Source organism: Podarcis muralis, chromosome 6 (genome assembly GCF_964188315.1).
Source record: "Podarcis muralis chromosome 6, rPodMur119.hap1.1, whole genome shotgun sequence".
Lineage (NCBI taxonomy): Eukaryota > Metazoa > Chordata > Lepidosauria > Squamata > Lacertidae > Podarcis > Podarcis muralis.
This window is the reverse complement of record NC_135660.1, coordinates 22,628,553-22,656,050: the sequence shown is the minus strand read 5'-3', so window position 1 is coordinate 22,656,050 and position 27,498 is coordinate 22,628,553. Positions and strand designations below refer to the sequence as shown.

The following is a 27,498-nucleotide window of genomic DNA, read 5'->3' as shown; positions in this document are numbered from 1 at the left end:
ACCATTTTTGTAACTGGTTTAGGAACAGTCCTGTGAGCGAGCCACATATTGTCTGTGTGAGTTTTACGAAATGCTCTGCATTTGCTTATGTTTTCTATTCAATATTAATTTGAAATCTTCAACTAGAAGCTGCCAGTTCCAGATCCTGCAGAAGGTTCCTGCGATTTTAAACAGCAATGCGGCGCACGCAGTAATAATGTGCATATGAAAATGACTAGCATATAGGCATTTAATAAAGACACATGAGTTGATAAAAGTATTCCAAAAGAAACTCAAAAAAATCTTTGCATCACTGAAACAGCTACTCAGTGTACAGTTCATGTACACTTAAGCTCCACTGGAATGAAAGAGCCTATTGCAAGCTCCCGTCTCAAAACTACATTATTTGTCTAGGTTGGAGTCTAAATCCTGCTCCCATTCCAAAGCTGATTGCTGGTATTTAGAGTATCTACCCAGGTCTCTAGGCATGTGCAGCTGTAGCTTCTGTATCATCAAATACCCTATGACCCATAGATGAATAGGAGTACATATGTTTAGAAAGATCTAAACATCAAGCATTTATTTAAAATGTGACAATGCTTTTGACACAGCAGCCCTCGTACATCTCTTTGGGGTGATGACTTTGGTTGTTTCACTCTCAGCAGCATGCTCTTACTAGTAACCCCAGAATGTAAATAAAAGGCTAATGGACAAAAAGGGGCTTCTAGCTACTAACGTGAATCACTTTTCTTAAAGTGGCAATTCCACAGTTAGCAGAAAAACAGTGTAAACACCAGAAGAATGTAAAAAAAAAAAAAAAGATCAGTTCGTGTTCAGTTTCATCCAGCTTTTTACCTGACAATTACAGTCCTCAAGAAGCAGCGTCATACATGCAGAATACAACTATGCAGCACTGGCAACTAGATAAACAGCTACTTTATACAATGAACGCCATACACAGCCGTTATGAACTACCGATACTAAAAATGAAATTCCAAGATGCCCAAAGATAAACTGTCAACAATGAACCAGTAGAGCTGCCATCTCTTCAGCGGCCAAAAGGAACAGTGTTAACTATATTCTTCGCTCTGGAAACGGGGGGCAGAGTTTCTGGCAGTTTCATTCTCCTGTGTTGTGATTAAGTCTATAATGGCTGTCAGCAGTGCAGTGTCAGTTGATTTAGTATTGTTCCAGTCCACAGGGTGTGGGTTTTCTATTTTCTCTTGTAGAAGGTCATCCAATTCTTTTTTCAAATCCTGTGGATAAAAGGATGTTGGTTCAGAAAGAAACCAAGAGCAGAAAGTTTCGAAAGTCATTCAATTTTTCTATAGTGTCAAAAACTTAATACATACTTGGAAATGAAAGTATGTATTTCATTATTCTGCATTTTGCTAAGAATGTGTGTCAAACCTCTTGGAAATTTAACTAGCTCTTTTCTGTCCAGTTAAATGTAACTTACTTTAGGTTCAGCTTTATCTGTTTCGAGTTATTCAAGAACTGTACTGTATAAGGCACTTTGAAACAAAGTAAGTTTCTCATAAAGATTAAAAAAAGAATTGCCAAAGGAGTCAATGGGTTGTATCCAACTTAAGTTATATGCAGAGGAAGCCCACTGAAATTAATGGAAGGAAGTTAGCATTGTCCCTTAATTTCAATGCATCTGCTTTAATAATGAATTTGGATACAACCCAACGTCTTTAAAAGAATCCCATTTTCAAGCTGAAATAATAGTTGAAGTTGTGGTTCAGTTAAACTGCCTATTTTCACATCTTGTTCAAATTTACAACTTCACTCTTGATAGCACTTTTTAACAGTAACAATAAAAACAGCTGATATAGGCCAAGAAAAGACTAATGTGAAAAAAATGAGATAAAACACAATAAAAAGGCAATTATTTTTGAACATCAATGAGATAAGTTCAGTCTTAATTTAACATAAGGTGGTTGATATTTGAAAAATAAGTGAAATGTTTTAGTCTTAAGATCCTATTGTACTTCTTCCCCAACCCCTTTCAGAAAAAAGCTATCCATCTGGCATTAAAATCTGGTGCTTGGTTGTACTTCATCTATCTCAAGGTACAGGTGGGGGATTGAATGAACAGGGCTGTACACTGCTTATCTAAACATTGATTCTCTCTGATTACTCCACTTCAAGTGCCTTTTTCTGGAAACAGATCTGGTGGAGCAGGAAAATATCACATAGAAATAAATGCAGTATCTCCCTGTTGGTTGATTAATTCACCCCCCCCCCCCCAGCAAGGAAGGAGAGCATATTTCACGTGAAATCCTAAAATGACAGTTCTCTCCAAAATGAAATGCTTGAAAAGGACTGATGCCTGAAAAGATCTTTCAAGTTTATACTTTATAGGGAATTACAACACGGTAATCTAAGCAGATGTTAACTTTTAGAAAAAAAGAAAAGAAAGAAAGAAATGTTTTCGTAACACCATACTATATAAGCTGTTCCAGGAGCAGGGCGGTTGTTTGTGTAGAAGAAAATCTGAAAATGAAATGGGCAGCCCACTCACCTTCACTAGCTGTGCTATTCTTGCTGGAGACTGAAAAACAATCCACTCATCCACAGCAATTGTATCCTGATCTTTGTCCTTCTGAATAGAAATATCTCCCCCAAAGAACAAAAGGCAGTATGGAGAGACTTCTGTGCAATCGTACAGGTATATCTGTAACAAGGAATGCATTCAGCACATATAAACTATGTTACCATGTTCAAAATAGGGCACGAGAATGTTCCAGTGCATACTGAAAATGGGATCTCAAGTTACTTGGTTTTAAACTTGTGTGTAGTTCCTATGAAGTGAAATATTAATAATGTGGCAATCACTGGAAAACACTTCAGGTTCAAGGTTTTGCGAAGCCAAGACAATTATTATTTTAATTGTGAAAGGTTTCACTCCCATAGTTAGCTGCATTACATATAAACAAGTGCTGAGCAAAGATTTGCTGTTCTTCCTTGACTAGAAACAAGAGTAGTCATAAGGCAGAGCTAAAATATGTGATATCCCTAGGCCTGTAAAAAACAAAACACTACACCCTTTTGCATTCCATGGACTGTGCTTCTCAATGTGCTCTCCTTCCTTCTGGAATGACAGTCGTAAGATCACAAGAAGCATGGAGGACATGAGAATCTGAAGAATTCCACTCTGAGCAGCAGGCAGCAGGAGGGAGAAGGGAGGGCACAGAACAGGAATGAAGCATTAAAAGCTACCAACACCACCATCTCTCAACCAGGAGTTGTCATTTAAAGGCCCCTTGTAAAGTGCAGTGATAACTGCAGTGAGTGGGGCTGCGTACAGACCAGGCTAGTTAAGCTAACTAAGACTGCAATTGCTTCAACAGAACAGACTGTGGAGAGACTTAAAATACACCCACATTTATGCTTAAAACAATACAAAATAAATTTTCACTTACGCTGCTTGTCCTCATCTTCAAATGGTAAACAAGCCAGTTGTAATGGAACTCTGTCTCTTCAACATTGACAGACTTGGGATGAATGTAAACCGTTCCATCTGTTTTAGTGGAAACTTTAACCCTTAAGACACAGACAAATCACTTATAATTCAGCTACAAAGGAATAGCATGCACATACGTTCAAAGATTTAAGATAACTGCTCTTCAAAAAGAGACTTGTAATGTGCCATTAGGGCTATCAGCAATTTCTAAATTAGATATTGCTGCAAGATATTTAGGCAAGAACTGAAAGGAAAAGCAAGAAGGATTTTAAGCATCTAGACTTTAAAAAGTTCCATTTCAAAATCAGACTACAATATCAGATTACTTTAAAGATTTGTGTTATATTAATTAAAGAATAATAAGGTTATCAGTTGAACTTCATTGCAATTTGTGTGCTCTATTCCCTTTTTCATTCTGAGCATAGATATTGCTTGCATAAAGGATAATCCCAGTGATGGGGAAAGCAAAATTATACTGTCCTATCTATGATGCTATCCTCATTTCAATTTCCCTTTTGAAACCCAACACATTTTCAAAACAAGAGAAAAATAAGTGATATACAGAAAGCCATTTTCTATCATCATTATTAGTGACTTATCCAGTCCAGGGCTTAGCATCAAAGCAAAATATAATCAATTTATTTTTGCTAGCCATCTACCGAATAAAACATAGATTGTGGAGATGGGATCAAGAGAACTCTGCTTATTCAGTCTTAAATTTTTATTTGTGGCTCCACCTAGTGGCAAAACTATGCTATTACATTTTGCTCAATTCAAATAGGAACGAGCAATCTGGTTATTGTACTAAGCATGCCTTACAGAAAGGACCACTATTTCAGACACAATGGACTCTTCTAGCCAAAAGAGCAGTGTAAAAAATTAATAAATAAATTTGTGGTTCTCACTTGGGATGATCTCCACAAAATTTCTGTTCACCTGGAGCTGCAGGATCCCAAAATTAACCCAAGTATCACCTGCCCAATCTGTTGTCTCACCTGAGTATGTGGAGGGGGAGGAGGGGGAAAATAATCACATGCTCTCCCAGAACTCAAGTATTCCTAGACTACATAGTTAGCAACACAAGGAAAAATATATTCCAGCCTTCTTCCAACTACGCAGAAACCCTTGTTTAATATATTCACACACACATTCTTGGTAAAAGAGCATGGAGAAGAAAAAGCCTTACATTTTTCTCTTTTTGCTGAAGTTTGCTCGGATCTTTGCAACCTTTGGATATAAGCCAGCACAAATAACAGCTTTGAGCAGCTTCTCATTGTCTAGAAAAGAAAACAGCCAAGTGAATCACAATTCACAAAGGGAGAACCGAAAGCGTATCTGGTGCATTGCTCCTCTTCAGAATTTACCTGAGTTCGTGTTGGATTTGGGATCTCTGGGGCTTCTACTATTCACAAACCCAGCTGCAAGGAGATGTTCAGCAAACTGCCCTTTCATGTTACGCAGCATCTAGAGAACAGCATGAATCGATCAATTTGTTCTTACAGATAATGTCAAACTAAATCTGTTTCAAAAGTGTACGTTTTCTCGCTAGAGACAAACAACGATTACCTGCAGAGTATTTGAAGAAAGAAAATACTCCCAGCAATAATCCTTCTCACACCTGAAGCCACGTCGCTGGGCTTCTTCCCAACCCTGAAAGCACAATTATTATTATTATTATTATTATTATTATTATTATTATTTAGTATAGGTCCTTTTAAAGGAAAACTGGAACTGAACTGAATCTGATTTTTATATCTTCCTGATTTGAATGCCAGATGGAATTAGAAAGCATTTTATAGAGTAGTAAAGAAGTTAAATATGAAGTGGCACAATAAGAGTGACCTAAAAAAATAATATGGAGTGCATTCATTCCTTTCAGAGCTGTATTAAGCCAACACATCCAGATTAAAACTAATTCAGCAGCTAAAAGGAAGCTACCATTCATATCACTTCCTTATTCCACTGTGTGTAAAGGGAAAAGCTCTAGAACGGCAATAATTAATCCTAGTCTCCAATACAAGAGGAAGAAACACTTCATGAACTGCAAGTTGGAGGAGATATAAGATTAAAATTAGACCCATATATTAAAATTGTTTAGAGCAAATCATAGCAGAAAACAATGAAACTTGGAATAAAAAGCTAACCTACTAGTAACCCCCTCCTAGTGGTGCATCAGTTAAACTGCTAGCACATTTGCGAAGCTAAGCAGGGTCCCGAATTCTAGTTACAGGGTCCAGAATGGCTTCAAATTGGATGGGAAGGGGAGTGTTGAGATTCCTGAATTGCAGGAGGTTGGACTTAGATGACGCTCAGGGTCCTTTCCAACTATACAATTCCATTATTCTATGATCTCCATACTAAATGCATACTTGGGTTTAATCCTAGTTTGTCACCACTACGAGTAAATCAAGTATGGACCGTGAAGATTTCATCTCTGTGCAACGTGAGCTGCTTATGCTAATATTTGAATCCTCTTTATACTATTTATTTAATAAACTATGTTCCCCCTGTGAATCCACCACCTGTCAACTAGAACAGTGCTTCCTAAACTTCACCCCGTCGTGGAGAACTTGAAAATCGCTGAGGGTCTTGGCAGATCATTAAAGGACTTCTCTGCCTGTTGCAAGAATTGTAATTCCATAGAATTCAAATTGTAATGCAACAGTATACAGTGGTACCTCGGGTTACATACGCTTCAGGTTACACACTCCACTAAGCCAGAAATAGCGCTTCAGGTTAAGAACTTTGCTTCAGGATAAGAACAGAAATCGGGCTCCGGCGGCGCAGCGGCAGCAGGAGGCCCCATTAGCTAAAGTGGTGCTTCAGGTTAAGAACAGTTTCAGGTTAAGTACGGACCTCCGGAACGAATTAAGTACTTAACCCGAGGTACCACTGTACAATATATTAATAAAAGCAGCAATGAAAATGACTATTCCATGCAATGGATGTGCTGTCTCACATCTTCAAACAAATACCCAGGAATGCCAGGGAACCACCATGAAACTTGAAGACCACTGGTGGTCAATGGATCACGTTATCTACCTTGAAAGCATTCACAATGGTGAGGTGATCACTTTTAGAACTCTTTGACAGTTCCTTTCTTCTTGCGTCTGCTACTTTTTCTTTACCCTTAAGAGAAAAACACACAAAGTTGGACTAATCTGTGTATTAAAAAGAAGAAAGACAGACTCAGGAGATATAACCAAGAAAAACTAAGTGCAATTTGCTGTAAGACTAAAACATAGCATATTACAAGGGGGGGAAATCTTTCTGAAATTAAAAGCTTCATCTTCAAAGAAGAAAAATTTGAATTTAAACAAAAATTACTTTTAACGCTCTCTATAAATACTTTACCAAGGGAATGACAAAAGGGTCCTTGAAGCTGAGGCTGGCAGCAATAGTGAGAACAGGATCTAAGCAACAGAATAAAGCTCCAAAGAGAATCATTTTTCCTATGTGTGGCTCCACTGGTAATCGTGCCAAATGGACTCCAAGGGGAGTCAATTCTTCTTGCCTATCCAAGGCATTCTGTTAAAGGGAAGACACAAAAAAGGAAGAACATAAACAATGAAAAAGAGTAGCAGAATTTGGTTGAAATCCATGTTAAAGAAGCCTAAATGCTGTCCCTTAAGTTTTAAGGTACAGTGAAATTTAGTTTCACATTTATTTAGAATAGCACAGCCTGCTTACATACCGTATTTTTTTGCTCTATAAGACTCACTTTTTCCCTCCTAAAAAGTAAGGGGAAATGTGTGTGCGTCTTATGGAGCGAATGCAGGCTGCGCAGCTATCACAGAAGCCAGAACAGCAAGAGGGATTGCTGCTTTCACTGTGCAGTGATCCCTCTTGCTGTTCTGGCTTCTGAGATTCAGAATATTTTTTCCCCTTGTCTTCCTCCTCCAAAAAGTCTTGTGGTCTGGTGCGCCTTATAGAGCGAAAAATACGGTAATTACAATGTTCAGCAATAAGGTTGGGACAGCAGAGAAGAGTAGCGTATGTACTGGAATAAACAGGGTTGAGGAAAACTGTGAGCAATAATCATGAAGACAACTCAGATAGGTATCTAGGATGAGGGTGCTGAAACCCCATCCACGGTTAGAATCTCCCTAAGTCTTTAGACTCATTGCCTCAGTTTTCTATCACTCAGCAAGATGCTTGCTTTGAAAGTACCCAGATGCCATGTACAACTCCTAATTAATGAACGTACACACAAATTAGCAAATCATCAAGACACAAAATTCTGAGCACCAGAATTTCTTGTTTCAACAGAGTTTTAGGAATTGACTGCTTTTAATTAAAGGGCTGGTGCCATGATGTTTTTAATGTAATTATTAGTATGTTTTAAACAGATATACATATTTATGTATGTATATAGTTTTAATTATATTTGAATGATTGATTTTTCTATTTTAGAAGTTTTCCTTTTTGTCTGTAAGTTGCTTTGAGTCCCATCAGGGAAGAAGACAGGGAATAATAATAATGATGATAATGATAATAATAGGTGATTTTTACTGTTGTTCTCAAAGCTTATTTGAATTTTAATAAAATACCAACTGAACAACTGCAGGAAAATGAGCATGCACTGCCCATTGTGCTTTAACTAGTGTAAAAATTCATTATCTTATTCCATTTCAATGCCCTTATTTTTCTAGTTACATCCGTCATCAGAAAAATTATAAAAACAGTACTTTCCAAGTCAAAACTAGATATTATTTGATTTGGGTTGGTGAAGTTCAATTTTAAATTGCACTAAGGTTTAAACTACACTTCTTAGTGCAAAAAGAAGTTTATTAAATTAAGACTTCAAGTGTTTGATGTTTTCCTTGCCTTAGATGCTAAAATCATGCATAAAGCTTAGACAATATCTACAGTAAACATTTGTAATTGCTCAGTTTTCTGAATGATTTCTAAGTACAGTGGTACCTCGCTAGACGAATGCCTCGCAAGACAAAAAACTCGCTAGACGAAAGGTTTTTCCGTTTTCGATTTGCCTCGCAAGATGAATTTCCCCTATGGGCTTGCTTCGCAAGACGAAAACGTCTCGCGACTTTGTTTTCTTTGTCTAAAAACAAAGACATGTTTTGTTTATAAAGTTAATTTATTTTCCCTTCAATTTTTGAACTGCTCTTTACAGTATGTGTGACTTTAAAGAGCAGTTAATAAACTGTTGTTGTACCAAATTTGGCTTTGTTTGGACTTTTTTTTACCATAGGAACGCATTAATTGATTTTCAATGCATTCCTATGGGATTTCGTGCTTCGCAAGACGAAAAATTCGCCAGACGACAAAAATTGCGGAACGAATTAATTTCGTCTTGCGGGGCACCACTGTACCATGAATGAACATTCTCAAGCCTGAACAAGTTGTGAACTGCCCAAGTTCTATGGAAGAAGGCTACTATACAAATTGGTTACTTAAAATAAAATATTAGTACAGGAAATAAATAAAAAATTACCAGCTGCATGAGATTTTTTATGGATAACAACACAGCATCACGTGATGGTGGATCCATCAGTTTGCTCAGAAAATGGGCAATTCCTCCAAGCTTTAAGATCTGGAAGAAAAAAAAGTTCATCCTTGTTTATAAACTCAAACTAAATTGCAAAACACCTTCAGAATTATCAATCAAATGCTTTCCCACTGACTCATTTTTTAAAAGCATGAACAGTTAGGAACAGAACTTTCAATAGCGTTCCACAGAAAAGAGACTCCTATTGCTAATTATTATTACTACCTATTATTATTAATTAGAATTATTATTTCATTTTACGCATCACTTTCAATGAAGCTTCTCTAAGCAATTTCACAATGTAATAATAAATTCATATACAAGATAACTTCACATATAAAAACAATTTCAAATCAGTTGCAGATAAAAACTCGGACATTAATGTCCACTTAGAAGACATGTTGAAAAAGAAGTCTTCAACTGATGCTGAAAAGACAAGAGATGTTGTCCATTTGATATGTAAAGGAGTTACGAGCCCGGCTTCGGCTGGGATATATATATATAAATAATTATTATTATTATTATTATTATTATTATTATTATTATTATTATTATTATTATAGCCATACCTCATGTTACATCTGCTTCATGTTATGTTTTTTCAGGTTGTGTCCCATGGCAACCCGAAGTACCGGAAAGGGTTACTTCCAGGTTTCGCTGCTCGCGCATGCGCGGTAGCGCTAAATTGCACTTTGCGCATGCACACAAGTGCCAAATCGCACCACGCACATGCGCAGATATGGCGCTGCAGGCTTTTCACATTGTGAACGGGACTCCAGAACGGATCCCGTTTGCAACTGGAGGTACCACTGTATTTCCAAAGGGGAGATACTACTAACACTCAAAGCCAGATTACAACACCATGCAGAGCACAGAGATTGGTTGGGTATAGAAAGAATGAGACAATATTTGTATGGGGAGCCACCACTCTGAACTTAGCCTGGTAGCTTATTGGCAACCAGTGCAATTCTTACAACAGCAGCATAATACGATGCTAATACAGTGTCCCAATGAGCAGTTAAGCCACACATTCTGCATACATGCAACTTCCGGGCCATAATAATAATTGTAATAGTAATAGTAGTAGTAGTAGTAGCAGTAGTAGTAGTAGTAGTAGTAGTAGTAGTAATACCCCACCCATCTGGCTGGGTTTCCCCAGCCACTCTAGGCGGCTCCCAACAGAATATTAAAAACACGACAAAACATCAAACATTAAAAACTTCCCTAAACAGGGTTGCCTGTTCAGGGGCAGCCCCAGATACAGTACCTCCCTTGATTCTGATGTTTCAGAGAACGGGGTATCATCAGCATATTCATGACATCTCATCCCAAATTTCCTAATAACTGTTCCCAATGGCTTCAGGTAGATGTTAAACAGCATGGGAAACAAGATGGTGCTTTGCAGCACCCTTCTGAACTAGCAGGTTTTGCACTCTCTCTGAAAGACTAACATACAAGATTGACACCAATCCTCACTGAGGTCATTCCACAGCCTCAACGTAGTTGCAAGAGCTCTGCTCCTTGCCACACGTGGCCTCACTTCATACAATAGAAGCACATGGACAAAAGTGCAACCTGCTGAACTGCAGGGCTCATATGGCCATGTAGATCCATTGCTAGATATGGAAGAGAAGCCTCTTTTATGAGCTCAGAATCCCATCTGCCACAGACGGCAATAGAAACCACTAAAGTAATATCATCTGGATCAATACTACTTGAGCAAACTCCAAATCTTTATGCTTGATGCAAAATCCTTTACCAGAAAGGCTACCCTAACAGGGTATATATAATATGTATATTACCTTGATTTGCAAACAAAGTTCTTCCAAAGGTGTCCTCAGGATTTCTGGCAACTGATAATCGTCTAACAAACTGGCACGCAGACCATTGTACAAGTGGTAGCAGTTACCAGGCTGGACTCTGCAGGAAGTTAAATATTTTGACACTGTAGTAACATTGATGTGTTATAAGTAAAAGCAGCTTAGCAGTATACCTTTTATGCAAAACTTGCAATGAAAGAAGGACAAGCTTAGGTGCTGACCCCATGGCTCAGCGTACCATCAAGAAGCAATTATAAAGAGAAGCAATAATCTAGGACAGGGGTGGGGAACCCCAGGCACAGGCACAAAATGAGACCCTCCAGACCTCTTAATATGGACCTCAAACCACACCTCTCATCAGCATTACTCTGCCCCTTGAGTGCTTTTGCCTGGCTGGAATGCGTCCCTTTAAGAGTTCTGTGCCAAGATAGAGGAAGAGGTGCACAAATATGTGTGTGCATAAACCTCTGGCTCCTGCATGGCTGAAATGTAGCCTACTGTTAGAAGGTAAGAGTCATGGTTGTTGCTCCACCCTTTTTGGCTCTGACCAATATTGCCACTGGAATGAAACCCTGGAAGGGAACACATCCCTTGAGCTAAAGAATGTTCGCCATATCTGATCAAGGACAGCAGCCTGGTGCAACAAAATGAAGAAAATGTTACCAAACCAACACCAGCTTCCTTTTATATATGGCACAGGGAATAATAAATGCAAATATGGTGTGGGCAGGGGTGATGTATCTACCTGACAGTCTGACATATGTCAATAGAAAACTAAGGACCACAATGCACTCCCCTTTAATCAGTATGAGACAATAACCTTAAAGGATGGGATTGCACCAAATCTGCAATGCAGTGAAAGGTTATGCCTGATTGGTCTCACAAAGGATAGAATGGCAACTGTTGAGTGAAGCAACTTTGTGCAGCTAAACGGCTATGCACCTATTACACATTTTTCTGTATTCACCAATGCTCTTGAATACCAGAGTTCTAAGCAAATTCATTTCCAAGTGATTATGTGGGAAGATATTAAGTACTCCCACAGTTAGTGGGAGTAATTTTCAGGTAGCAATACTGTGGAGGAAAACTTTCAAGGATAGTGATGCTGAACTTTCTTTTTCTTTACGTACTATCTGGTAAGTAGATAATATCTAGAGAAATGCACTAAGTAAAACATGCTAAGAGAGTAATCTACAGGACATGATTTATTTGTACTACATGTACATTAAAGGTAAAGGTACCCCTGAACGTTAGGTCCAGTCGCAGACGACTCTGGGGTTGCGGCGCTCATCTCACTCTATAGACCAAGGGAGCCGGCGTTTGTCCAGACAGCTTCCAGGTCATGTGGCCAGCATGACTAAGCCGCTTCTGGCAAACCAGAGCAGTGCACAGAAATGCCATTTACCTTCCCGCCGGAGCGGTACCTATTTACGTACTTGCACGTTGATGTGCTTTCGAACTGCTAGGTGGGCAGGAGTTGGGACCAAACAACGGGAGCTCACCCCATCGCGGGGATTCAAACCGCCAACCTTCTGATCAGCAAGCGCTAGGTTCTGTGGTTTAGACCACAGCGCCACCCGCGTTCCTCTACATGTACATTAACTCACCACCAATTCTTTGTGTTCAAAAGCCCAACCTCCGCTCACACAGCATCTCCACATAGGGAGCGAGGAAATTGGGCTTCAAGACCTATACGTATCAACTAGGCATATGTGCTGTGCCTATAGTCCTATGTCTTAAGGTTTTATTTGAAGGAGTTCAACAAATACAAACGATGCAAATGTCAAGATAGTGAATAATTTTTTTCTATATGGTATTTTTAGACTGTAATAGAGAGATCGTGCTGCTGAACTACTTTAACTTCTAAAACTAAGTTTAAATCCCTGAAGAACAGTCGTGTTGGACTATGGAAGTTAAAAAAAAGAACCCTAAGAAATTCATGTAACTGCTTAAAGGCTAACAGAAGTATTCTGGTATGAGGTTTTGCAGGTTAGAGCCTCCTTTATCAAAGGTTTGATGATACAAGAGGATGCTCCAATCTTTTCATGCTCCAATCTAAAATGCATTGGGCTCCACCATACCACTTTGGCTATTCAGTCTATAGAAATCAAATATCAAAGGGGCAAAAAACAAAACAAAAAACTAAGCCAGCAAATAAAGTCACTAAAGGAAAAGCTTCAGATTAATCAATAAAGTCAGCAAAGTGAGGGGGGAAGTTAATGTCTTTAAAGTAAACTTTAAATAATAAATTTATTATTATTAAATATTTGAAAATGTTCATTATTGCAATAGCCAAGGTTTCCCTGCTTCTGTCCATTCTGTTACCATAGATTACTCTTACCTTCCTGCTCTACCTTTCCTCTGCTTAGCGTTTGCTTTGCTAACCCACTCTGCAGCCATCGTGCTAATGTTGTTCTGTGTATCAAAGTTAGTTTCCTTTATCTTTCCTCCATCTATAACGTATACCACATCGTCTATGGTGATGCTGCAGAAATGGGAAGCAGGAAGAAATGGTTAGCTTTTGGACATCAAATAGAGACAATCTGCATTGATTACGTCAATCTGTAAAAGAAATTGCCCCTTACAAAACACACAAATTGTACTGCAATCAATCGTAATGAACAGAGACTACCACTTGCTACAGTTTTGCTATTTCTTACATAAAACAAGCACAGATCCACCAAGGAGTGAAGTCTTCAAGAAAACCAAAAAGCTAAAAATGCTCAGACTGAAGCAAGACTAACTGAACATGTCAGAAGCTAAGACTATCGGCGGACATGCTTATGTTATTATTATTATTATTTTACAGATTCATAAACCACTTCACAGCCACAAACTACTGCAGTAGTGTGCAAAAAGATAAAGGAGGTAAAATACACAAAAAATAACACTAACAATAAACCAATTTTTACATTGATACCATTAATAGCCCATAAGATGACTGGGTCATACTTAAGGGAAAGTTTTTAGATCTAATCATCAAGACAGCAGGTACTTGTCTAACTTCAGTTTTAGTACTAGCTACATAAAACAACATTAAGCATACTAATCTGGAAATAAGTTCTATTTTTAAGCAAGCATGTTTTGGGTTGGAGCCTTAGGATAATCAGCAGTAAGCATGCTTAATGGAAACTGTTAGCCCTTGGGGTTTTCTAACAAGCAATCCAGTCTAGGCAGCACTCCTATCTAATCCTCAAACTGTCAGTGTAATGGATATTGAGGAGGGAAGAGTCTGGGTTATAACTTCTTTTGCCTAGCTTCATGTGCACTGTTTTAGGGATGAGGGTCAGTTTAGACACCTAACTTATTCCACAGGCCATCACATATTGCTTAATGCTGAAGCCAATTTATAAAAGCCGAAAAGGAACCGCTGATCATATTGCAAACAGTTTTTCTTAATGAATACAGCTCCCCCTGCAGCTCCAAGTCAGGAAATGCCAAAGTTTCAAGGCAAGGCTTTGCTGTTGATCCTCTCCTCTTGAGGCACAGTCCGCTTCCTGTCTAAACTCTAAGCACATCTTCTCATGATCTCTTGCTCTGCACTGAGGCATTTTTTTCTAATTTTGCCTCCCCTCCACTTTCCATACCTGCTTGCATTTTCTGTTATTCTTCCTCTCCAAAAAGGAAAATGCAAAAACATTGTTTACCTCGGCCTTTATCCCCCCCCCTTTTTTTACTGGGCTCCAGGATTGAAAACTCTTTCGCTTTCAAAGAAAAAAAAGGGGGGGGGAACATTGCAGGCATTGTGCTTAAAAGTGCCAGCGTTCAAAAAGAAACTCAACGGATTAATTGGGTAGCACTCAAGAGACCTCTGATATCCATGAGAGAATGTGTTGCTTTCCCTTGTACATTATATGCATTCTACATTAATTTCCACATGATGAATCCAAAGTGGAAAAGCAGTTTCACTGTACATATTTTTAATTTATTTTATTGCTCGTTCCACCACATAAAAGAATTAAACATTTTAATTTACACTTTTAATGAAAATATTTTTTGCCAACAAGTTAATTTCAAGAATTGCTAGAAGCATAAAGATTTACCTAGTCTCAGCGATGTTGGTAGCAATTACAATTTTACGGACTCCAGGGGGGGTCCTTTTAAAAACCTAAAGAAAAACAAAAACAAAATCAGAAAGAGAAAAAGTGTTTGTTCCAGAAATTTCTTTCTCATCCTAAAATTTGTTTACTTAATTTAATTTCTTTCATTTCATCAAAACATGCACATACTCATCACTAAATTTAAACACCAGAGCAACTAAGCATTAATGGATAGTTGAAACATTTTATTAAGGTATTATTACAACAGCAATCCAAGAAGAAAACAGTTATTTGGAATAAAGGATACTATCTCTTGAAAAGCAGGCGGATTGAAGCGTCCCATGTTTTAACAGGCATGGCACAGTCCAGTTGAGACATTGTGTTCTATATCATAGGGAGTGGCTGGGTAAACCCAGCCAGATGGGTGGGGTATAAATAAATTACTATTATTATTACACATGAGCCCACACTCTGGTCCCAATTTCCAAGGACATGGAGATTCCACAATATGAAAAACTGATTCCTTACTTGTTGCTTAGTAAGACTGAAATCAGTTTTTTAATGTTACTTAAAATAATAAATACGATTGGGCAACAAATAAACATATGCACTTGAATTCAGAGAAACAACAGGGGGAACTGGGGAGGATGGAATATGACCTCCTTGCCTCCCTCATCTTAGCGCTAGTCACCCCAAATACCTCACTAAAGGGTTGTGAGACCCTGCTAAACAAGGTGGGTTATGGGGTGGGGACTGAAAATCAGAGGCATATTTGTTCTGTTATCTTCTACCCATTATTTCCACCAGCATTTCTCTGGATCCAACCAAGTAAGTAATGTGAAGGCACAGCTGTTGCAGTCATTCTACTTTAGTTTTAAAAACTGAAAGCAGATTTAGAATACTCTATACCAAAATAACGACCACTGCTAATTATAAAACTTACCTGGGTCTGGTTAACAGTAGGCATCAACGAATGCAGAGGTATAATAACAAACCTATCTGAAAAATAAAATTGGCATTATGGTATTACTCTAAGTAAAATTCAGTTTAAAAGAAAAACTAAAAATCTAAAAAAATTTAAGAATATAAATGAGGTACAGTTATTATATCTTCAAGAAGCCACAGATTCTCATTACAAATAATATTTTTGAAAACACTAGTTAATTTATTCATTTTATTTTGCCAATAACAAAGAAAATTCCTAACCTTTCTATATTTTGCCTTAAATATTGCCTTGTAGCATTAAACTGAAAAAGTCTTTGAGGTCAGCAGCTTGTTAGGTAAAATTAAAATTAAACCTTTGAATATTTTAAATTTATTCACCCAAATAAACTTATCTGCTCTGAAAGCAAATACAAAGCTCAACATCCTTGAAAGATTTGTTTCACAGCGGGTTATGTTTGTGCGATGTCATCATGCAAAACCACATTAAGGATGGAGACTGCTATCCTTGACATTTTTGCGTAATGGTTGCCATCAATTTGATTTTAATTAATTTTTATAATGAAATGTTTTTAGAATGTTGCATTATTTGATTGTTGTTAGCCGCCCTGAGCCCAGCTTTGGCTGGGGTGGGCGGGATATAAATAAAATTTATTATTATTAATTATTATTATTATTATTATTATTATTATTAAACAGTAACCAATTTATTCGCAGGCATGGCCAAACTTGGCCCTCCAGCTATTTTGGGACTACAACTCCCATCTTCCCAGCTAAGAGGACTAATGTCCCTAAACAGCTGGAGGGCCAAGTTTGGCCATGCCTGAGTTAGGGGGATTTACCAGCCAACACTGTAACTGACCAGATGCTATCACTTACTGGTCCCCTGCAGTGGCTGTTGGGATGCCAGTTCAACCATTGCATTGCATTCAAATGCATTTTTACGAAAGACAGTGGGAATTATGGTTCTGGCAGTCATGCAAAGGAGAAAGATGCAGGGCAACAGGAAGGGGGCAGAGGCTCAGAATGGCAGCTAGAGAAGTTCAAGTAGGCTTTAGGGACAGAGAACCCTGCCCTCCAAGTGTTACTGAAGCATCTTGACAGGGCTAATTTAACTGCTCATCCTAATATAAGACTATTTAATGTAGGCCAACATTCATTTGAAAAGGGTAGCTGAATTCTGAACTTGTCTGCCAACTTGCATCTGCTTAGGATGGTGAACATCAGCAGCTATGTTGGCACTATGTTGGCACTATGATGCTGTGTTGATAGTGCTGCCAAAAGGTGCTGGGAGGGTTTGGGTAACAGTTTATAAAGAAAACCTCTAGTTTACAGCAGAATATTTTAAGACAATCAAAGAAGATGATTTACCTGACTTAAACATAACTTGAGACATCAGAAGGTCATTTAGAGTGCTAATGTTGTCCCATCCAGGGAGAAATACAAGTATTGCACCATCCTGCATGAACACAGGTAAATGGAGAAATCGATTATCCAACATGGATGCATAGTTCAACCCATAAAGCACACATCATGGCCAAGTTCAGACATGTTGTTAAGCCACAATATAGGAAGTTTGGATCCCGCTCACAAATTTAGTTTGTTTCACCTAATGTTGATTTGTGCCCCCTCCACAGGGTCTCACCTCCTCTTTGAATAGTCAGCTTGTTTACAAAGTGAGTGGTGCAAGCAGTCTGTTGCCTTGTAGGATGAGGAGGGTACAGAGGTCTGTGAAAATGCCAGCAGGAAACTCTTAGCTGCCCAAGTAGTTTTGTTTGAGTCTCGCATCCGTGCACTCAGATCGGTTGCAGGGAAGGGGCAACACAACGAATTAGAATTAAACCAGGGTACTGAACTTGGATGTAATGACAGACTACAGTTAACATAAGCCAAGATTCATGCACCAATTTTAAACCATGGGGTTTCAGAACATGATTTGTTAGCCAAAAACAAGCCATGATTATCCCACTGGGGCAGATTCATATGTGCAAGCAAACCAGGGATTAAGTATTGTATCCAGTTCAACCTGTAAACTTTATTTTTTGTATTTCTAAAACCTTGCAATCACATTCTTAATATTATTTGCAATTTGAAAATTATATGCAGCAGAAACACTTGATTCTGAGTAACTTTTGTCCCCCAGTACCACTACTGTCACTATCACAATTTTATCAGAGAATAGAGCAAAGCGCCAAAATACCATTGAAAGCATTGGTAATCGTGAAGGCAGTATTATCTGCGTATGCTCGATTTGATTATGTGAACCAACATGAAAGACATTATTGCTCAAAAACTATCTTAAAATAGTATCTTCTATTTTCAAAACTTATGGTGTTAAATAAAATGGGATTAAGCTAGAACTTAGTACAAAACAAAAATTATAGTCCCTGAAATGTTTGCTTGGGAGCAAGAGACATTGAAATATCCGGTTGAAGCCAAAGGATGTGTGATTTGGTTCTGAAAAGCATTTACTCATTTTTTTCTCTAAGATTAGTGCAGTATTGAGTTTAACATACAAGCACAGAAAAACATTTGTAGCTGTTGTCTTTGCTTGTTTGTCAACAGAGTACAGTGGTACCTCGAGTTACAAAAGCCTCAGGTTACAAACACTTCAGGTTACAAACTCCGCTAACCTGGAAGAGTTACCTCGAGTTGAGAACTTTGCCCCAGGATGAGAACGGAAATCATGTGCCGGTGGCGCAGAGGCAGCAAGAGGCCCCATTAGCAAAAGCACACCTCTAGCTAAGAACAGTTTCAGGTTAAAAATGGAGCTCTGGAACAAATTTAAGTTCGTAACTAGAGGTACCACTGTAGTTAAGATTCCAGTCTACGCTTGAATTTTTACTATGATGTAACTGGAATACAACAACATTAGCATAGCCCGTTTGCAGTATTGTGGTGCTGCAGTGATTGTGCCTGGTAATCAGAATATTTCTTTACTAGAGCCAAAGATACAGGACCATGGCCAACAACAAACAATAGTTTAATAATTCTTCAATCATATAATCAACTCTTGTAACATATAAAAAACATTTTTAAAAAAGACAGTGAAAACAACTTTATGTATTAGTATTAACACATACAGGGAGAAGAACTTTATATTAATCCCTGTGATTTCATATGCCTCACATCACAAGTGCACAGTTGCCTACAAAAATTCCAAGAAAACAATTCCTTACAAAATAATTTTCCTCTACAATCATTGCGTAGAGCCAACACCAACTTATATTGTTTTTTAATTATGATGAGCATGAGTCAAATTTAAGCCTTTTTAAGTTCCATTTATTTTAGTAAGGGTTAAGTGTAGTAAGTGCTTAAGTCTCTTCTCTTGAAATCTAGCAGATTTAGAATCAATTAAGTTTAATTAGGTTGACCTAATCTAATTAAGAGGAAATAATTTAAAAAGTGAAGTCATATTTAGCCAAGTTGAAACTCACCTCTTCTTCAAGAGCAATGTATTTGATCAGTGCTGCAATCAAATCAAGGTCAACTTTCTCATCATCCATCATTCCCAATGCATCAATTGTACTTTCTGAATACCTAGAAATCACGTACAAATAAAAAGCATTCTTTAACCGTATGTGCTATAGTTAAGTTTAGCACAAGTACACAGGCTCTTGTTTTATACAAACAGCAAAAAAGGAGACTGGTTAAAATAAACACAGATCAACAGAAGAAACTGCTGAAAGAAGACAACAGAACAGACTGGATCCTATTTGCTTTTAAGCCCTGAACAAATCTCAGTCTCTCTTAAACAGATAAACTGCATGTTTATTCAGAAGTTCCACTGTGTTTAATAATAGTAATATATTTATATATCACCAATCTGGCTGGGTTGCCCCAGCCACTCTGGGTGGCTTCCAGCAAATTAAAACATCAAATATGGTTTGCTCCCTAGAAAGTGCTCGGATTGCAGCCATAAAGTGTCTGTCACATATGTAACAAAAATCTGAAAGCTGTACAAAAGTGAAAAATAACCCTACCGTCCTCTCAGCTTCTTCAAATAATCTGGCCACTGCTCATGATAAATTTCTTCTTTTTCTTCCTTTTCTGGCCTGCTTACGTGCCCCTGCATAAACCTCTTTTTCCAATGTGGTCTGCGATCCGTATTTTCTGGAATGTATCTTCAGAAATAAATATAGCATTCAGTAATAATGTTTGCATATTAAGTAAAAAAAAATTTTTTTAATCATTCTAAATATCTCAATATAGTCTTCATATTGAGTTTTGGTGTCACAATGAAAAAAGGAATTAAGAGGAATTGTCTTCACACTAACCGTAGCTTCTCAATTACATCTTCCAAAAGGTACTCCTTGACAGGATAGGTGAATCCAGGAATATGGATCATAGGACAACTGTCTGTATAAAAAGGGGAAAATATATATTACATCACCTACATTTTAGCAAACTGCATCATGCTTGAAAACAAGATACAAGACACAACTTACAGAAAGCTAGAAGCATGAAGCTTATACAAAATAAAACATTATTAGAAAAACCAAAGTGGCTTAGAATGTTTAGGGAAGTTTTTAATGTTTGATTCTATTTTTAAAATGCTGTTGGGAACCCAGCCAGATGGGTGGAGTATAAATTATCCTTGGCATGTCCTTGGTGTTCAAAATGCTGTCAAAGATATTGGTCACTGAAGTTGCAAAGCAAAATGTTTATTGCACAGAGAACATGATACTTCACCTGACAAACTGACTCTGACAAAGAATAGTTATACCACAATATGTATGTGTCTTTTAAGGTGTCATAGAACTATTACATGAAAATGCCAAGTATTCAGCATTTCATTTCATGCAGAGATAAATTTAAAAAATAAACAGCATCTATTTTGTCTATTTATTTTCAGAAGTACAGGCAACTCCACACTTCTGCACAACTGCGCACATGTGCGATACCTGAAACCCGCAAGTGGTGGAAGCGAGCCCAGAGGGGTTTATTGATGCTGCTCAGCCTCCCTGCCTAACAGCTGGCAAGTGGGAAAGCAGTGGCAGCCTTGAATGTAACCCCAACATAAGGAGGAAGACACCTGTATTTTGTTATACTATGATGCTTACAACATTCATAGCAAAATACAGGGGATTATTACACTTGTAAAAATGTAGATAATTTCACGCACCAAAATAGTCTGAGAACTTCTCGGCATTCAGCGTAGCACTCATCAATATGACTTTCAAGTCGAGTCGTACACTTAGCAGATCTTTGATTATGGTCATTAAAACATCTGATTGGAGATTTCTCTCATGGATTTCATCAAGGATTACATGACTAACACTGGCCAACTCCCTACAGCAAAAGAAGTACAGAACTGATAACCCCCCATGTTTATAAGAAACAAAATGTTAATCAGCAGATATGAAATAAATAGAAATGAGTACAGCAAATACAACTATTAGCAGCTGCTGATAAAGCTTTGAGGAAACGCATTCAAAAAATTTTTTTGAAACAGAGAAACACATACTTATCTGACTGGAGCCACTGTAGGACAATTCCTGTTGTGCAGTACAAAATTGAGCCTTGTTTCCTTGGCAACCGGCTGAAAGATAGCCATTAAAAACAATACTTCAGTTCCTCTTGATATTGCTTTTGAAAAAGCCAGAAGATACTTTTAAGTGTTATAATGACAGTCAGTACACCTTCAGCTGCACTCAATTCAAGCATCCAATGTCTGGTTGTGCAATATAAAAATAAAAGCTGCAGTTCTATACACACTTATTTGGAAGTAAGCTTAGTTGAAGTCAACTGGACTTCTGAGAAAGCATGCATAGTTTGGCTTCATATACCATGGCTCAGCATGCAGCCAACAAACAGAATGTCTAAGGTATGACACAACAATGCTTAATTAACCCATTTTACAAGTTGTTGCTAATCCAAACAACACACACAAATGCCACTGCTTCTTTCTTGGTTGCTCACCTGTTTTATATATACACATTACTTCTAGAGGAACATAAGGCTTAACTTGACAGCAGCTTAGCAGAATAAAAGTTGCAGCGAAAAGTAAGTCTTGTGAGGACAGTCGATTCAAAGGCAAGTGGGTGGCCACTTACATCACAACTCAGGTTGGTGCTCTACTTGGTAATGTATTGTATTTGTAACAATTCCTCAAAAATATTTGTGGTAAGGTGTTCCTATTTGTGGCAACACCCACAATTTGTGACAGCAAAATTCCAGGTGGAATAATTAACACCTGAAAATACATGAAAATACCATTCCCATGGTGCAGCTTATCAGATGGAGCTCTGTCTGCATGGCTGTATGCACAAATACCTCATATGAAATCTTACAGCCCAGCCAATAAGCATTTGCGCTGACACAATCATTCACAGAACAGGTTACTAATTTTGTCACCAAAAGTTACATTGCTGCATCTGTGGAAGGAGAACCCCCTAGGTAAGTAACAGCACAGCAGGGATGCTAAAAACATATGCTCACTCTAGTCTGTGCATAGACATTCTTCAAGTATAAAAACTAATAAGAAAATACTCATGTACCTTTCAAGCCGAATTTGATATCCTGTACTCTTCCCATTACCACATACTTCAGCTCTTTCTGCCGCAACTCTCTCTGCTACCTTAACATTAAAGAAAATCTGTTAATGTTTTCTTCTTTGTAAATATGGTTACTTTATCCCAGAACAGATATAAATGTCACTTACAGAGATAGCACTGATCCTTCTAGGCTGAGTACATACAATCCTGCAGGAAGACCCCTTCCCTCGCTCAATATAGTCATCCAAGATGAACTGAGTAACTTGAGTTGTCTTTCCGCAGCCAGTTTCCCCACTTATAACAGTTACCCGACTGCTATTTATGATGTTTACAAGCTCCTATTAAAAACAAAACAAAAAAATGAAACACACAGTAATCACTCTGTTGTGTGGAGATATGCTTCCATGCCCTCATTCAATTATGCACTGAACATCACCCACTCTATAAAAAATACACCAGGGACTGAAATTGTTCAACGGTGTTTCTCTACACAGTAGGACACACGGACATTTTCCACTAAATTCTCATTGCCTTTTAACATTTAATCAAATATTTTTCTTTTCCAAATCTTAATGCCCATCTGAGTTAAGACAAAAAGGCTCATATTCAAGGTATGCATTTACCTTTCTCATTCCATAAGAAGGCAGCTTCTCACGAAATCTCTGCAAAGTAAAGAAAAATTAAGTGAAAATAGAGTATACTTTTAATAGTTATTTATAAATTTGGTTAGCAAATTGAATACGATTAGTGATGCTGTTAAGCTATGAACTGAAGCACCAACCTATTTTTTTTTAAAAGCATGTTAATGTTCCATCTAAGACGCTGTGAATCATATATATTAATAATAAATGTTTTCAGCTGTAACACAACATTAACGCTTGCCTTTTCCACTAAAGGAGAAGAGGAACTAGAACTATATCAACCACTGACTGTGTTCCTAAGCAAGTTCCTTGAGGAAAGTCAGGTTTTTAAAGTTCCTGTGCCTCTCACTGCAGTAGGGATAAAAATGGAATGAAAATATTATTTATTTGGGGGGGGGGGAATGATTAGCTGCCCTTCATCAGAAGATTCCAAGGCAGTGTACAAAAATATATCTGGTTCATCTTCATAACCTAAATAAGAAGCTGGTGCAGAGCTCTTGACAGCAAGCCCACATGACTGGGCTGCCCATTATACCCAATAATTTAATTCGGATCACAATTGATTACACTATATTCATCATCTTGGCTACCAGATGAAATACAGCATAAAAAAACCCACTCAGGGTTTCCACATATATTAATTCATAAATGATATCTATAATTTCTAGCCAAAAGCATTTATGCAAACTTCTATTGAGATAGATACAATTAGAGATCTAGCATAGTACAAATGGAAATACACTAGCGCAGTAGAGCTTCATCTTCCCCTCCTGCCCTCAACATGCCCCAAAATCTTCTCTGGAGGCTACCTGCATTTCAATATATCTGGAATCAGTTTTTTTCTTTTTCAATTCTTCTTTAAGTTGCTCATCTAAATCAACATCAGGTTTATTTTCTTCTAAGAGATATTCTGAATCTTGATCAAGGAATGTTTTTTCCAATATTGGTCTAGTTCTTTTAGGCGCCCTCTCAACAACAGGTTTTTCCACAACAGGCTTTGGTTTTGGAGGGGTCTCCTTTGTGTACCTGGAAAAGGTGTGGTTAAGCATAAGTCATCCAGCTCTAAGAAACACACATCAGTAGATAAATTTGGTATTCATAGCTTTGATCTACAGTCCTGTGTCCAGCTATGAGTAAATAGGTGATCCCATCCTGTAAACAACTTAGGTGGCAGCTGGCAAGCAGATAGCTCAGTCGGTAAAGCATGAGACTCTTAATTTCAGGGCTGTGGGTTTGAGCCCCGTGTTGAGCAAAAGATGCCTGCATTGCAGGAGGTTGGACTAGATGACCCTAGTGGTCTCTTCCAACTCTACAATTAGAACTCACTGCTCTGCTTGCCTGGATTTTCCTCCCTCCCACACCACTGATATTTTGCCACAGTACTATCCCAATTATACCCTGTGCTGTATAATCCCCAAGAGGCCACAAAGTTGCAAGATAAAACAAAAACCTGAGATGAAAGTAGCTCAATAAATGTCACTAGCTACAGGCAACACCCGATTTGTGTAGGGGGTGCATTCCAGATCATTGTGAAATTGTGTGCAACTGAAATAGCCTGCAAACAACCCACTCCACCCCTAACCCACCTTTTAGTGATTTCTTTTGTTACATTTCCGGGCTACTTCCAGATTTGGCGCTGTGCACATATTGGTTGCGCCTAAAATGGGGGTTGCCTGTATTTTAGTCATTATTATTCCAAATGGTCAATTATTTCCCAATTTAGAAATACTGTTGTGATGTTCATAAGAATATTAAGCACGAAAACAAATGAAACTGAATACAAATTATTATAGTGTTTGATAGTAAAACAGAACATAGCATGGCATGTTTAACTATTTTATAATGCAAACTACCCTTCAGTTGGTTTGCATACTGCTAACATACTGCTAAGATTTGACATGAAACAAAAAATATTATTACCCTTCTTCATCAGACCACCAAGACATGGCTTCTTGTTCTTTTTCATTTTTGCTCTGGACAGTGTTCAGCAACTGCACAATCTGTTCTTCTCTGCGCTCATCCATACGCACCACAGCTCTCTATATATGGAAAGAACAATGGATTTTAACAAAATCTTAAAGTATAACATACTCCATGGTCAAAAATCTTGCTCCAATTATCTCAATGACGTACACTCCTCAATATTGTAAAAGGAGGACTACATATTCTAAATACTAAGGATATGTCAAGTTACTACTATACTTTAAATTTAATGTTCTGTACAAAGTTGAGAAAGTCTTCAGTATCCCTAACAGAAACACATAGTAAAATTCTCTGACAGCATACACCACAGGACACCAGCACACAAATCTTCTCCATATGGAAGAACATTTCCTTTCATACATACATGTGAGGAAAATGAATGCTATTGTTTATTTTATACCCACCTGGGTGGCATATACATGGATACAACTACTCAATGCTCAAAGAGGTTCCTTTAAGCATCATGCAAATGAGAAAGGCATCAGCCACAACAAATGTGCCTTGTGGGGCATGTTTGCGGGACATTCTTCAAACCTATTTTAAAAGTCCGACCTGCCATCCCCTTCCCCTCAACTTGTAGCCAAACCCCCGATCCTCAAAATATGCCTTAGAGAGTTGAGAGGCTCACTGGAGCAGATTTGGAGCATACACGGGGAGAGAAAAAAAAACAATAAGCCCTGCTGCAGAAGTAGGACACCACTCATGCAGCAGTGGATACAACCCTTGGTAGGATTACTGCAATGCCCTCTATAGTGGGCTTCCCTTGCTGTTGACTCAGAAACTGCTACCGTTAGGGGGGGATGCGCACATTTGGCAGATAGGATGGGAAATTGGATGTCCAACACCCCCAACCTCGCAAAAAGTGGGGTGAGATTCACCGTCTTGGGCCAGTCACTCCAACTGACAGAGGACAGGACTGGGCAGAAGAGTTGTCTTTCTATTTTTGCTGGGAGCCTGAAGGGCCCTGCCCTGCTTCTTTCCACCTGGCTTGGGGCGGGGCCTGACAGCTCCATAAAGGGCTGCTGCTGCTGGGCAGAGAGGGTTGCGTTTTTGTTTTTAAAATTGCTTTTATTTTTATCTATATCATTTTAAACGGTGATTGATATTAATGCTGTATTCTTAGTTTTAGATTTTATGAATTATGTGGAAATTGTTTTCCATCTGGCTGTGTACTTTCTGGTGTGTTTTATTTACTGTTTGTAACTTTTCTTATGCTGGTAATTATGGTATGCAAATCTTGTCATGCTGTAAGCCGCCTTGAGCATTGTTTTAACTATGGAAAGGCGGCATACAACTAAAATGATGATGATATTGTTATTTCCCTAAACGGCCCTGTGTACCTGAAGGAGCGTCCCCACTCCCATCGTTCTGCCTGGACACTGAGGTCCAGCGCCAAGGGCCTTCTGGCGGTTCCCTCACTGCAAGAAGCCAAGTTACAGGGAACCAGGCAGAGGACAGTGGCACCCGCCCTGTGGAACGCCCTCCCATCAGATGTGAAGGAAATAAGCAGCTATCCTATCTTTAAAAGACATCTGAAGGCAGCCCTGTTCAGGGAAGTTTTTAATATTTAATGCTGTACTGTTTTTAACACTCGATTGGGAGCCGCCCAGAGTGGCTGGGGAAACTCAGCCAGATGGGCGGGGTATAAATAATAAATTATTATTATTGTTCCCCAGTGCGCTCAGGAAGAACGAGATAGGCAGGCATGCCGCACCAGCTTTCAAAGGGCCTCTTGGATGTAAAGGTAAAGGGATCCCTGACCATTAGGTTCAGTCGTGGCCGACTCTGGGGTTGCGGCGCTCATCTCGCTTTATTGGCCGAGGGAGCCAGCGTACAGCTTCCGGGTCATGTGGCCAGCATGACTAAGCCGCTTCTGGCGAACCAGAGCAGCGCATGTTAAAGCCATTTACCTTCCCGCTGGAGCGGTACCTATGTATCTACTTGCACTTTGACGTGCTTTCGAACTGCTAGGTTGGCAGGAGCTCTTGGATGTGGGCACCTTCAAAAGGAGCGTGCCGACAGGTAAATTCCTCAGGAACGAAGGGCTTCACTGGAGGCCTCTTCTCTCAAGCGACACCCCCCTCAGGGGTCCCGCAACTACACATCCTGGGGGCGCAAAGGGTTAGGCTGGACACCCTGAAGTCTTCCCCCCTCACCCACCTGCTGCCTCTCGGCCTCTTTGCTCTTCTCGCCCTGCCGCCGCGCGTACCACAGGCCAATCTCGCGGCCCTTCAGGTGCGGAGGGGGTCGGCCCCGGCCGCCGCCGCCACCGCCACCACCTCTTCCGCCGCCTCCCGCTCCGCCGCGGCCAGACGACGACGACGACGACTGCGAAGCGCGGGGCCCGCCCCCGCGGCCCCTATCCCGGCGGTGCTCGTAGCTCATCTTGCTGCCGCCGCCGCCGCCTCCAGGTACTGAGAGTCTCCCGAGCCGGCAGACGCTAAGAGGGAACCGGAAGCGGAATCCTCGAGAGGCTCTTGAGCCGGCCCGGCCGAATCGTAATCACTTCCGTTCTGGCTGACGCGCAGGCGCAGACGTGGAGTGAGGCTCTCCCTTTCTAAGTCTCTCTGTCTCTCTCTTTCCCCGCCCACTTCCCTTCCCCTCCTCTACCGCTGGAA

General features: G+C 39.1%; 1 protein-coding gene across 1 annotated transcript; it reads right to left on the bottom strand.

Moving 5' to 3' along the window:
* Positions 1–215: 215 nt before the first annotated feature.
* DHX36 (DEAH-box helicase 36) lies at positions 216–27,389 on the bottom strand. The gene is made up of 25 exons (XM_028731339.2): positions 27,041–27,389; positions 24,818–24,936; positions 23,707–23,923; positions 22,880–22,918; positions 22,424–22,594; positions 22,260–22,339; positions 21,227–21,301; positions 20,885–21,051; positions 20,037–20,118; positions 19,743–19,883; positions 19,197–19,299; positions 17,131–17,218; positions 15,761–15,816; positions 14,821–14,885; positions 13,119–13,262; positions 10,760–10,877; positions 8,904–9,002; positions 6,803–6,976; positions 6,491–6,577; positions 5,015–5,098; positions 4,813–4,912; positions 4,635–4,725; positions 3,408–3,528; positions 2,507–2,659; positions 216–1,235 (listed from the first exon to the last, which is right to left on the bottom strand). The coding sequence occupies exons 1-25, from the start codon at positions 27,263–27,265 to the stop codon at positions 1,050–1,052; spliced, it is 2,985 nt and encodes a 994-aa protein (XP_028587172.2). The 5' UTR covers positions 27,266–27,389; the 3' UTR covers positions 216–1,049.
* Between the last annotated feature and the right edge of the window lie 109 nt (positions 27,390–27,498).

Excerpts from the sequence above, each read along its gene's own strand:
- DHX36 (XM_028731339.2), bottom strand. The coding sequence starts at position 27,265 with ATGAGCTACGAGCACCGCCGGGATAGGGGCCGCGGGGGCGGGCCCCGC. Across the intron at positions 21,052-21,226 it reads CAGTGGCTCCAGTCAGATAA|GGAGTTGGCCAGTGTTAGTC; the intron begins GTATGTGTTTCT and ends CTTTTGCTGTAG. Across the intron at positions 20,119-20,884 it reads GAAGTTCTCAGACTATTTTG|ACAGTTGTCCTATGATCCAT; the intron begins GTGCGTGAAATT and ends CTTTTTATACAG.